The sequence below is a fragment of the Hyla sarda genome, chromosome 9 (assembly GCF_029499605.1).
Source record: "Hyla sarda isolate aHylSar1 chromosome 9, aHylSar1.hap1, whole genome shotgun sequence".
NCBI lineage: Eukaryota > Metazoa > Chordata > Amphibia > Anura > Hylidae > Hyla > Hyla sarda.
In genome coordinates this window covers 3,911,909-3,928,029 of record NC_079197.1, presented here as the reverse complement: position 1 = coordinate 3,928,029, position 16,121 = coordinate 3,911,909, and the positions used below count along the sequence as shown (strand labels likewise).

General features: G+C 40.5%; 1 protein-coding gene and 1 long non-coding RNA gene across 2 annotated transcripts in view; one reads left to right on the top strand and one right to left on the bottom strand.

Moving 5' to 3' along the window:
* AIF1L (allograft inflammatory factor 1 like) overlaps nucleotides 1-16,121 on the bottom strand; it is a 45,913-nt gene that overhangs the window by 12,127 nt on the left and 17,665 nt on the right. The window contains exons 3-5 of the mRNA XM_056540300.1: nucleotides 13,952-14,018; nucleotides 3,848-3,889; nucleotides 3,471-3,633 (exon numbers count right to left, since the gene is read on the bottom strand). Of these exons, the coding sequence (XP_056396275.1) occupies nucleotides 3,471-3,633; nucleotides 3,848-3,889; nucleotides 13,952-14,018 (272 nt within the window). The remainder of the gene's footprint in view (nucleotides 1-3,470; nucleotides 3,634-3,847; nucleotides 3,890-13,951; nucleotides 14,019-16,121) is intronic.
* On the top strand, nucleotides 1,880-14,810 carry LOC130291513 (uncharacterized). The gene is made up of 3 exons (XR_008847953.1): nucleotides 1,880-2,240; nucleotides 3,762-3,936; nucleotides 14,398-14,810. It is a non-coding gene; the product is annotated as an uncharacterized LOC130291513 (long non-coding RNA).

The window sequence follows — 16,121 nt, the reverse complement described above, 5'->3', positions numbered from 1 at the left end:
CATGCTGGGAGTTATAGTTTTGCAACATCTGGAGGACCACAGTTTGGAGACCACTGCTGTATAGCCGGAAAGCAGCAGAATGTATAAGCGCATCTGGAGGACCACAGTTTGGAGACCACTGCTGTATAGCCGGAAAGCAGCAGAATGTATAAGCACACAGTGAGATGTGAGGCTGCACAGCCTGAGAGCTAATAGGAATGCAGCAGAATGAATTACTTTCTACTCTATTCACATCCAGAGCTGTCCCTAATATTTTTCTATAGTGCTCTATACCAGTCATAACTCTATAAAGACACTGAATCAGCAATGAGATGTGAGGCAGCGCAGCCTGAGGGCTAGGAAAGCAGCAGAATGAGATACTTTATACTCTAGTCACATTCAAAGCTGCACATAATATTCCTTATAGCATTCTATACCAGTCATAGCTTTATAAAGACGCTGAATCAGCAATGTGATGTGAGGCTGTACAGCAGGAAAGCAGCAGAATGGGATACTTTATACTCTATTCACATCCAGAGCTGCACATAATATACCCTATAATGCTCTAGTTGCACAGAATCAGCAACAAAATGTCAGGCTGCAAGGCCTGAGAGCTAAAAGAAAAGCAGCAGAATTGTGAGTGCAGCTCTGGATGTGACTGGAGTATCGGTGTAAGCTTTCGGATGTAAGCAGCTCTGGATGTGACTGGAGTATCGGTGTAAGCTTTCGGTTTTTTGGCCTCTCATCATTGGCCTCCACAGCTGGGTGTCATGGCGCACGGCCTCCATCCGCCTGGCAGCGGGCACATGAGAGGGCAGCCAGCCTGCCACCAGCCGCTGCCAGCCGCTCTGTAATATGAGAGTCACATGACAGCGCACATTCCAAGCGACCATCGGGGCAGCCTACACAATGCAGAGGAATGAGATGCCCACACGTGCCAGGCATGAATAACATTAACCCCCGGGTCACCCCCGTACACAGAGCCTCAGAGAATCCGCAACGCAGGCAAATACTGCCCTGATATAATGTTCAGTCACTTTATTATTACTTTGCTTTACTTATGTCTTATGCTCTAGTCACCTCCGGAGCTGCGTTCATAATTCTTCATTGCGAGTTCTGTTGGCTTACAAGCTGGAAGGAACCGGTAATGTCATCTATGTAGCTTTGAGTGTGACTAGAGCAGTGTTGCACCAACAGTGTGCCTCCAGCTGTTACAAAACTACAACTCCCAACATGCCTGGCTTAGTTTTGCAACAGCTGGAGGCACACTGCTAGGAAACAATTGTCTAGAGCAGTGGTCTTCAACCTGCGGACATCCAGCTGTTGCAAAACTACAACTCCCAGCATGCCCGGACAGCCTAGACCAGTGCTTTTTTAAACTGTGGGCCAAGCAAGGTGCCTCCAGCTGTTGCAAAACTACAACTCCCAGCATGCCGTGGCTGTCCGGGCATGCTGGGAGTTGTAGTTTTGCAACAGCTGAGGTCCACAGGTTGAAGACCACTGCTCTAGACAATTGTTTCCAAACAGTGTGCCTCCAGCTGTTGCAAAACTACAACTCCCAACATGCCTGGCTTAGTTTTGCAACAGCTGGAGGCACACTGTTTGGAAACAATTGTCTAGAGCAGTGGTCTTCAACCTGTGGACCTCAGCTGTTGCAAAACTACAACTCCCAGCATGCCCAGACAGCCTAGACCAGTGCTTTTTTAAACAGTGGACCAAGCAAGGTGCCTCCAGCTGTTGAAAAACTACAACTCCCAGCATGCCCGGACAGACGTTGGCTGTCCGGGCATGCTGGGAGTTGTAGTTTTGCAACATCTGGAAGTTCGCAGGTTTAAGACCACTGGTCTAGAGTATAAAATATCATAGACTGTGCAGACCCCTATATTCCTTTCTGCCCTGAATAAGTATGTGCCCCCTTTTCTACACTCTAGTCACCTCCGGAGCTGCGTTCATAATTCTTCATTGTAAGTTCTGGTAGCTCAGAAGCAGCTTTAAGTGTGACTAGAGCAGTGTTTTCCAAGCCTCCAGTGTCTCCAGCTGTTGCAAACCTACAACTCCCAGCATGCCCGGACAGCCGAAGGCAATAATTGCCATCTTTAACTCTATCATCTCCAGGTTCAGCTGATGAGCGGATCCCTCTCAGGAATGTGAAGTGTTTGTGGGACGGATGGCGGTGAAGGACAAGTGTTCAGCAGCAGATGTGCCGCCAAGACATGTGACGCTGCCAGACAGCTGCCGCTCCGCTTCACTCATCACCACAGGTGATGCTTTCCTCCAAAACTGACCCCCAATGTCTGCACCAAGGAGTTGTGTTACCCTAAGAAAACAGCAGCTGCTGCCAGACGCCCTAATACCCCAGTGATTGTTATCTTACATAGGAGCAGTATTATAGTAGTTATATTCTTGTATATAGGAGGCAGTATTATAGTAGTTATATTCTTGTATATAGGAACAGTATTGTAGTAGTTATATTCTTGTATATAGGAGCAGTATTACAGTAGTTATATTCTTGTGTATAGGAGCAGTATTATAGTAGATATATTCTTGTATATAGGAGGCAGTATTATAGTAGTTATATTCTTGTATATAGGAGCAATATTATAGTAGTTATATTCTTGTATATAGGAGCAGTATTATAGTAGTTATATTGTTGTATATAGGGGCAGTATTATAGTAGTTATATTCTTGTATATAGGAGCAGTATTATAGTAGTTATATTCTTGTATATAGGAGCAGTATTATAGTAGTTATATTCTTGTATATAGGAGCAGTATTATAGTAGTTATATTCTTGTATATAGGAGCAGTATTATAGTAGTTATATTTTGTATATAGGAGCAGTATTATAGTAGTTATATTCTTGTATATATAGGAGCAGTATTATAGTAGTTATATTCTTGTATATAGGAGGCAGTATTATAGTAGTTATATTCTTGTATATAGGAGCAGTATTATAGTAGTTATATTCTTGTATAAAGGAGCAGTATTATAGTAGTTATATTCTTGTATATAGGAGCAGTATTATAGTAGTTATATTCTTGTATATAGGAGCAGTATTATAGTAGTTATATTCTTGTATATAGGAGCAGTATTATAGTAGTTATATTTTGTATATAGGAGCAGTATTATAGTAGTTATATTCTTGTATATATAGGAGCAGTATTATAGTAGTTATATTCTTGTATATAGGAGGCAGTATTATAGTAGTTATATTCTTGTATATAGGAGCAGTATTATAGTAGTTATATTCTTGTATAAAGGAGCAGTATTATAGTAGTTATATTCTTGTATATAGGAGCAGTATTATAGTAGTTATATTCTTGTATATAGGAGGCAGTATTATAGTAGTTATATTCTTGTATATAGGAGGCAGTATTATAGTAGTTATATTCTTGTATATAGATGCAGTATTAGAGTAGTTATATTTGTGCACATAGGGGCAGTATTATAGTAGTATAGGTAGCATGATAGCAGTATATGAGGCTCACTTACGTTTTATAGATTAAAGATCTCTTTCCCAGCAGCATTTTCATGAAGTCTCGGTAGCTGATGGTGTCGCTTTTCCCTCCGGTCACTTCCGCGATCATCTTTTTCATCTCTAGATGTGTTTTGGGAACCCCGAGCTTCTCCATCATCATCTTGAGCCCCATCATGTCTAGAAGAGTTGTCAGCAGATTAGCAGGGAGCAAAAACCAACACACATGTAACACGGTCGTCAGGGGATATATATTCGTATATTTGGGGGTCATTTATCTGTAGGGTAATATTCTCTTATCATTTCAGGAGTCTGGAAAAGCTGGATAGGAAGCCACGTGCCAGCAGTCATGGCGGCGCATGTTATGCAATACTCTGGCGGTCAAGTCACTTACCGATCTCTCCTTGGTCGTTTAAGTCAAATTCCATGAATTTTTCTAGAAGAAAAAATAAGCGGAAGGTGATGAATGGAATGAATCAACAGGTAAACATTGATACATTGTGACATTGATACATTGTGACATTGATACATTTCAACATTGATACATTGTGTTCTGGGATGATACATTCTCGGTGATTGGCGCACGCCCGTTCCTCATACCACATTCTGATATTATAGTGATTCTCCATAGAACAATGCGAACAATTCCCTTATCCTCCATCGCCAATCACTGCAGGAAATGCTCATTACGACCGCCATCCAAATGCCGCCAGCAGCGGTGAATCAGCGCGGTCACGCCCACAGCAGAGTCGGTATAGATATGTCAGCTGATATCCGATCCGCCCATGCATTATACATAGTATCTGTGTATTGTTTCCTGTTCACTATGTATCACCTGTATGTGGAGACATCACTGTGTTTAGGTAAATATTCATCTGCTACATTGTGGCACAATGGCTACAACTCCCAGCACTACAGTTATCCGGGCATGCTGGGAATTGCAGTTTTGCAACAGCCCGGGGTCTAGTTTTGAGACCATTAGTGTAGTTGCAAAAACTACAACCCCCTGCATGTCCAGATAGCTGTTGACTGTCTGGGCATGCTGGGAGTTGTAGTTTTGCAACAGTCGGGGGTGCACAGTTTGGAGACCACTAGTGTAGTGTCAAAACTACAATTCCCAGCATGCCCAGACAGCCAGAGGTCCACCGTTTGAAGACAACTAGTGTAGTGTCAAAACTACAATTCCCAGCATGCCCAGACAGCCAGAGGTCCACCGTTTGAAGACAACTAGTGTAGTTGCAAAACTACAACTCCCAGCATGCCCGGACAGCCGTTGGCTGTCTGGGCATGCTGGGAGTTGTAGTTTTGCAACAGCTGGAGGTGCACAGTTTAGAGACCACTAGTGTAGTGTCAAAACTACAGCTCCCAGCATGCCCAGACAGCCAGATAATGTTCTTTGTTTATAAAAAAAAAAAAAAAACAATTAAGCTTTCTATATTTTGTGTTTAAAAGATCTGCCACTAGGTGTCTCCCTACTTGTCCAGAGCACATTTCTCCCCATCTCTTGCACAGACTTTGGACTCCTGCTGTCCTGGCAGAAGTCCAAAAGCAGGAAATGCTAAGGGGTGTGTGTGCAGCCTTAGCCAATCATAGCTCATCTCACACTGAACTGCTCTGGGCTGTGCGTAGCAGAGTGAGGGAGGAAGTTCTCCCCTGTATGGTTTCAGATGATGTCATTCCTGCTGGGGAACGCCCCTTTCCAGTCTGTGAATCTGAATACAGAGCAATATCAAGATAGAAAACTAAAAAATTATAAAAATAAAGGCGGGGGGGGGGGGGGGGTTTATCATGATGGGACAGTGACCTGAGAGCATTATAACAATTAATAAGATGATGAGACGTACTCTTTAAGGTAAGAAATCCACCTTGTCTCGTGTCTTATCAGAGGCAGCGGCTTTTGTTGCGGCTCAATGCTTTGCACTGCAGCTCTGCTCCCTTACAACACAGTTATGATCTGTGACTCCAGATTAGCCAAGTGGCCTATGGAGGTTGGGTTAGTTTTAAAGGGGGTTATCCAGACTGCTAGTCTATGGTGTGATGTCACTACACTGGCATGATGATGTCAGCAGTGCTAGTCTATGGTGTGATGTCACTACACTGGCATGATGATGTCAGCAGTGCTAGTCTATGGTGTGATGTCACTATATCGGGTATGATGATGTCAGCAGTGCTAGTCTATGGTGTGATGTCACTACACTGGCATGATGATGTCAGCAGTGCTAGTCTATGGTGTGATGTCACTATATCGGGTATGATGATGTCAGCAGTGCTAGTCTATGGTGTGATGTCACTATATCGGGTATGATGATGTCAGCAGTGCTAGTCTATGGTGTGATGTCACTACACTGGCATGATGATGTCAGCAGTGCTAGTCTATGGTGTGATGTCACTACACTGGCATGATGATGTCAGCAGTGCTAGTCTATTGTGTGATGTCACTACACGGCATGATGATGTCAGCAGTGCTAGTCTATGGTGTGATGTCACTACACTGGCATGATGATGTCAGCAGTGCTAGTCTATGGTGTGATGTCACTATATCGGGTATGATGATGTCAGCAGTGCTAGTCTATGGTGTGATGTCACTATATCGGGTATGATGATGTCAGCAGTGCTAGTCTATGGTGTGATGTCACTACACCGGGCATGATGATGTCAGCAGTGCTAGTCTATGGTGTGATGTCACTATATCGGGTATGATGATGTCAGCAGTGCTAGTCTGGGGTGTGATGTCACTATATCGGGTATGATGATGTCAGCAGTGCTAGTCTATGGTGTGATGTCACTATACCGGGTATGATGATGTCAGCAGTGCTAGTCTATGGTGTGATGTCACTATATCGGGTATGATGATGTCAGCAGTGCTAGTCTATGGTGTGATGTCACTACACCGGGCATGATGATGTCAGCAGTGCTAGTCTATGGTGTGATGTCACTACACCGGGCATGATGATGTCAGCAGTGCTAGTCTATGGTGTGATGTAACTATATCGGGTATGATGATGTCAGCAGTGCTAGTCTATGGTGTGATGTCACTACACCGGGCATGATGATGTCAGCAGTGCTAGTCTATGGTGTGATGTCACTACACCGGGCATGATGATGTCAGCAGTGCTAGTCTATGGTGTGATGTCACTATATCGGGTATGATGATGTCAGCAGTGCTAGTCTGGGGTGTGATGTCACTATATCGGGTATGATGATGTCAGCAGTGCTAGTCTATGGTGTGATGTCACTATATCGGGTATGATGATGTCAGCAGTGCTAGTCTATGGTGTGATGTCACTACACCGGGCATGATGATGTCAGCAGTGCTAGTCTGGGGTGTGATGTCACTATATCGGGCATGATGATGTCAGCAGTGCTAGTCTATGGTGTGATGTCACTACACCGGGCATGATGATGTCAGCAGTGCTAGTCTGGGGTGTGATGTCACTATATCGGGTATGATGATGTCAGCAGTGCTAGTCTATGGTGTGATGTCACTACACTGGCATGATGATGTCAGCAGTGCTAGTCTATGGTGTGATGTCACTACACTGGCATGATGATGTCAGCAGTGCTAGTCTATGGTGTGATGTCACTACACCGGGCATGATGATGTCAGCAGTGCTAATCTATGGTGTGATGTCACTACACTGGCATGATGATGTCAGCAGTGCTAGTCTATGGTGTGATGTCACTACACTGGCATGATGATGTCAGCAGTGCTAGTCTATGGTGTGATGTCACTACACCGGGCATGATGATGTCAGCAGTGCTAGTCTATGGTGTGATGTCACTACACCGGGCATGATGATGTCAGCAGTGCTAGTCTATGGTGTGATGTCACTACACTGGCATGATGATGTCAGCAGTGCTAGTCTATTGTGTGATGTCACTACACTGGCATGATGATGTCAGCAGTGCTAGTCTATGGTGTGATGTCACTATATCGGGTATGATGATGTCAGCAGTGCTAGTCTATGGTGTGATGTCACTACACTGGCATGATGATGTCAGCAGTGCTAATCTGCATGTGATGTCACTACACTGGCATGATGATGTCAGCAGTGCTAGTCTATGGTGTGATGTCACTATATCGGGTATGATGATGTCAGCAGTGCTAGTCTATGGTGGGTGTGATGTCACTACACTGGCATGATGATGTCAGCAGTGCTAGTCTATGGTGTGATGTCAATACACTGGCATGATGAGGTCAGCAGTGCTAATCTGCATGTGATGTCACTACACCGGGCATGATGATGTCAGCAGTGCTAGTCTATGGGGTGATGTCACTACACTGGCATGATGATGTCAGCAGTGCTAGTCTGTGGTGTGATGTCACTACACTGGCATGATGATGCCAGCAGTGCTAGTCTATGGTGTGATGTCACTACACTGGCATGATGATGTCAGCAGTGCTAGTCTATGGTGTGATGTCAATACACTGGCATGATGAGGTCAGCAGTGCTAATCTGCATGTGATGTCACTACACCGGGCATGATGATGTCAGCAGTGCTAGTCTATGGGGTGATGTCACTACACTGGCATGATGATGTCAGCAGTGCTAGTCTGTGGTGTGATGTCACTACACTGGCATGATTATGCCAGCAGTGCTAGTCTATGGTGTGATGTCACTACACTGGCATGATGATGTCAGCAGTGCTAGTCTATGGTGTGATGTCACTATATCGGTTATGATGATGTCAGCAGTGCTAGTCTGCGGTGTGATGTCACTACACCGGGTATGATGATGTCAGCAGTGCTAATCTGCAGTGTGATGTCACTACACTGGGCATGATGATGTCAGCAGTGTTATTCTGGGGTGTGATGTCACTACACGGGGCATGATGATGTCAGCAGTGTTATTCTGCGGTGTGATGTCACTACACCGGGCATGATGATGTCAGCAGTGTTATTATGCGGTGTTATGTCACTACACTGGGCATGATGATGTCAGCAGTGCTAGTCTATGGTGTGATGTCACTATATCGGTTATGATGATGTCAGCAGTGCTAGTCTGCGGTGTGATGTCACTACACCGGGTATGATGATGTCAGCAGTGCTAATCTGCAGTGTGATGTCACTACACTGGGCATGATGATGTCAGCAGTGTTATTCTGGGGTGTGATGTCACTACACGGGGCATGATGATGTCAGCAGTGTTATTCTGCGGTGTGATGTCACTACACCGGGCATGATGATGTCAGCAGTGTTATTCTGCGGTGTGATGTCACTACACTGGGCATGATGATGTCAGCAGTGTTATTATGCGGTGTTATGTCACTACACCGGGCATGATGATGTCAGCAGTGTTATTCTGGGGTGTGATGTCACTACACCAGGCATGATGATGTCAGCAGTGTTATTCTGCGGTGTGATGTCACTACACTGGCATGATGATGTCAGCAGTGTTATTCTGGGGTGTGATGTCACTACACCAGGCATGATGATGTCAGCAGTGCTAGTCTGCGGTGTGATGTCACTACAACGGGCATGATGATGTCAGCAGTGTTATTCTGGTGTGTGATGTCACTACACCGGGCATGATGATGTCAGCAGTGTTATTCTGGGGTGTGATGTCACTACACCAGGCATGATGATGTCATCAGTGCTAGTCTCACCCTATTATGCACGATCTGGCGCTCCTTACGTTGCTGGCTGGAAATGCTCTATAAAATTGATATGAAGGAAACTATGTGAACCCCCAAGGAGCAGCATCATGTGGCTAACGCTTCCAGCAGGAGATCAGCGGCAGATGTGTAACAAGACTCTTATTGTCCTGCTGGACCTCATCCCCGCTTCACGTCCGACCTCACTCATCCCTTCCCTAGTGGAAGCTCAAGGTTCCCGGCCTCTCCAGGATCCAGCACTGCAGCCTCAGAGGATGGAACAGCTGAGCGTTCCAGTGCAGGGCGTTGGAGGCCACACAATAGGGACCTTGTGGAACCGCACTGAGGAAATTTTGAGAAGAGGCCACGAAAGTCAAGGCTCCCAGTGTGCGACAGCAAATAACTCCCCCACCTACAGTCAAAATGTCACCGAATTAGGGCGACCCCAAGGAGAGACCCTATATACCGGCTGTACATATATATTATATACAGTATATACCCAGGTTATACCAGCATGGTCCATATCACTATATACAGGAGATATATAACTTATACCAGCTGTACATATATATTATTTACAGTATATACCCAGGTTATACCAGCATGGTCCATATCACTATATACAGGAGATATATAACTTATACCAGCTGTACATATGTAATTATATACAGTATATACCAGGTTATACCAGCATGGTCCATATCACTATATACAGGAGATAAATAACTTATACCAGCTGTACATATATAATTATATACAGTATATACCCAGGTTATACCAGCATGGTCCATATCACTATATACAGGAGATATATAACTTATACCAGCTGTACATCATATATATTATATACAGTATATACCAGGTTATATCAGCATGGTCCATATCACTATATACAGGAGATATATAACTTATACCAGCTGTACATATATATTATATACAGTATATACCAGGTTATACCAGCATGGTCCATATCACTATATACAGGAGATATATAACTTATACCAGCTGTACATATATATTATACACAGTATATACCAGGTTATACCAGCATGGTCCATATCACTATATACAGGAGATATATAACTTATACCAGCTGTACATCATATATATTATATACAGTATATACCCAGGTTATACCAGCATGGTCCATATCACTATATACAGGAGATATATAACTTATACCAGCTGTACATATATATTATACACAGTATATACCAGGTTATACCAGCATGGTCCATATCACTATATACAGGAGATATATAACTTATACCAGCTGTACATATATATTATATACAGTATATACCAGGATATACCAGCATTGTCCATATCACTATATACAGGAGATATATAACTTATACCAGCTGTACATATATAATTATATACAGTATATACCCAGGTTATACCAGCATGGTCCATATCACTATATACAGGAGATATATAACTTATACCAGCTGTACATATATAATTATATACAGTATATACCCAGGTTATACCAGCATGGTCCATATCACTATATACAGGAGATATATAACTTATACCAGCTGTACATATATATTATATACAGTATATACCCAGGTTATACCAGCATGGTCCATATCACTATATACAGGAGATATATAACTTATACCAGCTGTACATATATATTATATACAGTATATACCCAGGTTATACCAGCATGGTCATATCACTATATACAGGAGATATATAACTTATACCAGCTGTACATATATATTATATGCAGTATATACCAGGTTATACCAGCATGGTCCATATCACTATATACAGGAGATATATAACTTATACCAGCTGTACATATATATTATTTACAGTATATACCCAGGTTATACCAGCATGGTCCATATCACTATATACAGGAGATATATAACTTATACCAGCTGTACATATGTAATTATATACAGTATATACCAGGTTATACCAGCATGGTCCATATCACTATATACAGGAGATATATAACTTATACCAGCTGTACATATATAATTATATACAGTATATACCAGGTTATACCAGCATGGTCCATATCACTATATACAGGAGATATATAACTTATACCAGCTGTACATATATATTATATACAGTATATACCCAGGTTATACCAGCATGGTCCATATCACTATATACAGGAGATATATAACTTATACCAGCTGTACATCATATATATTATATACAGTATATACCCAGGTTATACCAGCATGGTCCATTTCACTATATACAGGAGATATATAACTTATACCAGCTGTACATATATATTATATACAGTATATACCAGGTTATACCAGCATGGTCCATATCACTATATACAGGAGATATATAACTTATACCAGCTGTACATCATATATATTATATACAGTATATACCCAGGTTATACCAGCATGGTCCATATCACTATATACAGGAGATATATAACTTATACCAGCTGTACATATATATTATATACAGTATATACCCAGGTTATACCAGCATGGTCCATATCACTATATACAGGAGATATATAACTTATACCAGCTGTACATATATATTATATACAGTATATACCAGGTTATACCAGCATGGTCCATATCACTATATACAGGAGATATATAACTTATACCAGCTGTACATATGTAATTATATACAGTATATACCCAGGTTATATCAGCATGGTCCATATCACTATATACAGGAGATATATAACTTATACCAGCTGTACATATATATTATACACAGTATATACCAGGTTATACCAGCATGGTCCATATCACTATATACAGGAGATATATAACTTATACCAGCTGTACATATATAATTATATACAGTATATACCCAGGTTATACCAGCATGGTCCATATCACTATATACAGGAGATATATAACTTATACCAGCTGTACATCATATATATTATATACAGTATATACCCAGGTTATACCAGCATGGTCCATATCACTATATACAGGAGATATATAACTTATACCAGCTGTACATATATATTATACACAGTATATACCAGGTTATACCAGCATGGTCCATATCACTATATACAGGAGATATATAACTTATACCAGCTGTACATATATATTATATACAGTATATACCAGGTTATACCAACATGGTCCATATCACTATATACAGGAGATATATAACTTATACCAGCTGTACATCATATATATTATATACAGTATATACCCAGGTTATACCAGCATGATCCATATCACTATATACAGGAGATATATAACTTATACCAGCTGTACATATATAATTATATACAGTATATACCCAGGTTATACCAGCATGGTCCATATCACTATATACAGGAGATATATAACTTATACCAGCTGTACATATATAATTATATACAGTATATACCCAGGTTATACCAGCATGGTCCATATCACTATATACAGGAGATATATAACTTATACCAGCTGTACATATATATTATAAACAGTATATACCCAGGTTATACCAGCATGGTCCATATCACTATATACAGGAGATATATAACTTATACCAGCTGTACATATATATTATATACAGTATATACCAGGTTATACCAGCATGGTCCATATCACTATATACAGGAGATATATAACTTATACCAGCTGTACATATATATTATATACAGTATATACCCAGGTTATACCAGCATGGTCCATATCACTATATACAGGAGATATATAACTTATACCAGCTGTACATATATAATTATATACAGTATATACCCAGGTTATACCAGCATGGTCCATATCACTATATACAGGAGATATATATAACTTATACCAGCTGTACATATATATTATATACAGTATATACCAGGTTATACCAGCATGGTCCATATCACTATATACAGGAGATATATAACTTATACCAGCTGTACATATATAATTATATACAGTATATACCCAGGTTATACCAGCATGGTCCATATCACTATATACAGGAGATATATATAACTTATACCAGCTGTACATATATATTATATACAGTATATACCAGGTTATACCAGCATGGTCACTATACACAGGAGATATATAACTTATACCAGCTGTACATATATATTATACACAGTATATACCAGGTTATACCAGCATGGCCCATATCACTATATACAGGAGATATATAACTTATACCAGCTGTACATATATATTATATACAGTATATACCAGGTTATACCAGCATGGTCCATATCACTATATACAGGAGATATATAACTTATACCAGCTGTACATATATAATTATATACAGTATATACCCAGGTTATACCAGCATGGTCCATATCACTATATACAGGAGATATATATAACTTATACCAGCTGTACATATATATTATATACAGTATATACCAGGTTATACCAGCATGGTCCATATCACTATATACAGGAGATATATAACTTATACCAGCTGTACATATATAATTATATACAGTATATACCCAGGTTATACCAGCATGGTCCATATCACTATATACAGGAGATATATATAACTTATACCAGCTGTACATATATATTATACACAGTATATACCAGGTTATACCAGCATGGTCCATATCACTATATACAGGAGATATATAACTTATACCAGCTGTACATATATAATTATATACAGTATATACCAGGTTATACCAGCATGGTCCATATCACTATATACAGGAGATATATAACTTATACCAGCTGTACATATATAATTATATACAGTATATACCCAGGTTATACCAGCATGGTCCATATCACTATATACAGGAGATATATAACTTATACCAGCTGTACATATATATTATATACAGTATATACCAGGTTATACCAGCATGGTCCATATCACTATATACAGGAGATATATAACTTATACCAGCTGTACATATATATTATATACAGTATATACCTAGGTTATACCATTATGGTTTTGCACTTACTTTTAGACATTGTCAGTTTTTCCTCTATGTCCTCCATGTCCATGTACTTTTCGTCTTCAAGAAATTCCTGTAGAATAGAAAACAGAATTATATTTCCAAATTTTACTCCAATGTTAATTGCTTGCAGTACCTCTTTTCACCACTGTCAGTGATAACTATTTTTCTCATAGATGCCTTTGCAACAGCGCCCCCCCCCCTTATATGGATTAGTAATTGTAAGGATTTCCAAAACACTATAAAACTGAAAGGAAGCGTCACCTGCAAATATTATAGACTTCTCTATATTCAGGAAGAAAATGTCTATAATAAATCCCTCATTACGCAGTTTAGTCTCTTATCCCTTTAATAGCGGTGTGCGGGGCTGCAGGTTGACATTGGGGGTTGTAGTGATTGGTTATTATGGGGAGATAATGATGCTTGTTCTACTTCCTTCTCTTTCATGTCAGATCCTCTTATAACTTCCCTTTTAATCAGCAAGAAAAACAATCAGGAACCAAAAAAAGAAAAATCTTTTAATCCACGTGATGAGGAAGCGAGCGGCGGGCGCGAAACAAACACAACGCTTTCCCTACAATAAAAAAAGTAGATAAGTCCTAGAGATAATTCCTGGAGTCGCCTCGTGAAGCCGTAATTTATCTTATTTAGTCATTTCATAGTTATATCTGTTTCTGGAAAAGCTGGGTGACAACTAGTATGGCCCCCATTACAGCTCTGAAAACATTCCCACATCTCCATTGCAAATCTAGAGGTGGCAGCAGGATAGCTGAGTAACTTTGTCATTCAGGACATGCTCCTCTACATGGGTTCTCACCCAGCTTTCCTGGACTCCTTAGTGTCAAAGCTGCTTAAAGGGGTACTCCGGTGAAAACCTTTTTTTTTTTTTAAATCAACTGGTGCCAGAAAGTTAAACAGATTTGTAAATTTACTTCTATTAAAAAAATCTTAATCCTTCCTGTACTTATTAGCTGCTGAATACTACAGTGTAAATTCTTTTCTTTTTGAAACACAGAGCCCTCTGCTGACATCACGAGTACAGTGCTCTCTGCTGACATCTCTGTCCATTTTAGGAACTGCCCAGAACAGCATATGTTTTCTATGGGGATTTCCTTTTACCCTGCACAGTTCCTAAAATGGACAGAGATGTCAGCAGAGAGCACTGTACTCGTGATGTCAGCAGAGAGCTCTGAGTTTAAAAAAGAAAAGAATTTCCGCTGTAGTATTCAGCAGCTAATAAGTACAGGAAGGATTAAGATTTTTTAATAGAAGTAGTTTACAAATCTGTTTAACTTTCTGGCACCAGTTGTTTAAAAAATAAAAAAAAGTTTTTCACCGGAGTCCCCCTTTAACTATCCAACCACATGGGAACAGAGGGATTTTCTTCTAAACTGGGCGGTTCCGGAGACACGTGTCATCAGTGAGCACTCAGACAGAAAAAAACAACTCAACTTCAGCAGCTCATAAGTACTGAAAGGATTAAGATCTTTTAAATAGAAGTAATTTACAAATCTGTTTAACTTTCTGGAGCCAGTTGAAAACATAAAAAAGTTTTTTTCCTGGAATACCCCTTTAACTGTGCAACTGTATAGGAACAGAGGATTCCTACCTTGGCAGATCTTCCATCTATGTCTCTAGAAAAGCTGGGTTACTACCCATATGGAAACTGTAATTGCTGCCACCAAATTGATTGTCACCCAGCTTTCCTGCACTCCTGAGTCTCAAATCTGACTAAATATGCAACTACATGGGAGCAGTGAATGCGCACCTAGGCAGATCTTTCATTTAGGACTCTAGCAAAGCTGGGTGACTACCCCTATGGAGTACATAGGAAAGTGTGCCGCCACTCCACGTTATTTGGTGCTATAGCAGTAAGTAGAAAATTCCGCCACTCACTGAAGTTGCGCATAGTGAAGAACTTTTCGCATCGGTCAAACGTATTGTTATAACTGATGGCTTGAAGTCGTATGCAGACGTTTGGTAGCAAAATTTTACATATTTTTGTTCGTTTTCTTTTTTAAACAAATATTATTATTATTTTATATATAATTTTTTAATAATGGATCCGTTTTTATGTCTCTCAAACTTTCTGGACAATTTCAAAGCTACCGCGCATGTGTTCAAATGTTTATGGCCGGGGTCAGTGGGGTGTGAAGGGGTTAATAGTCGGGCTCCC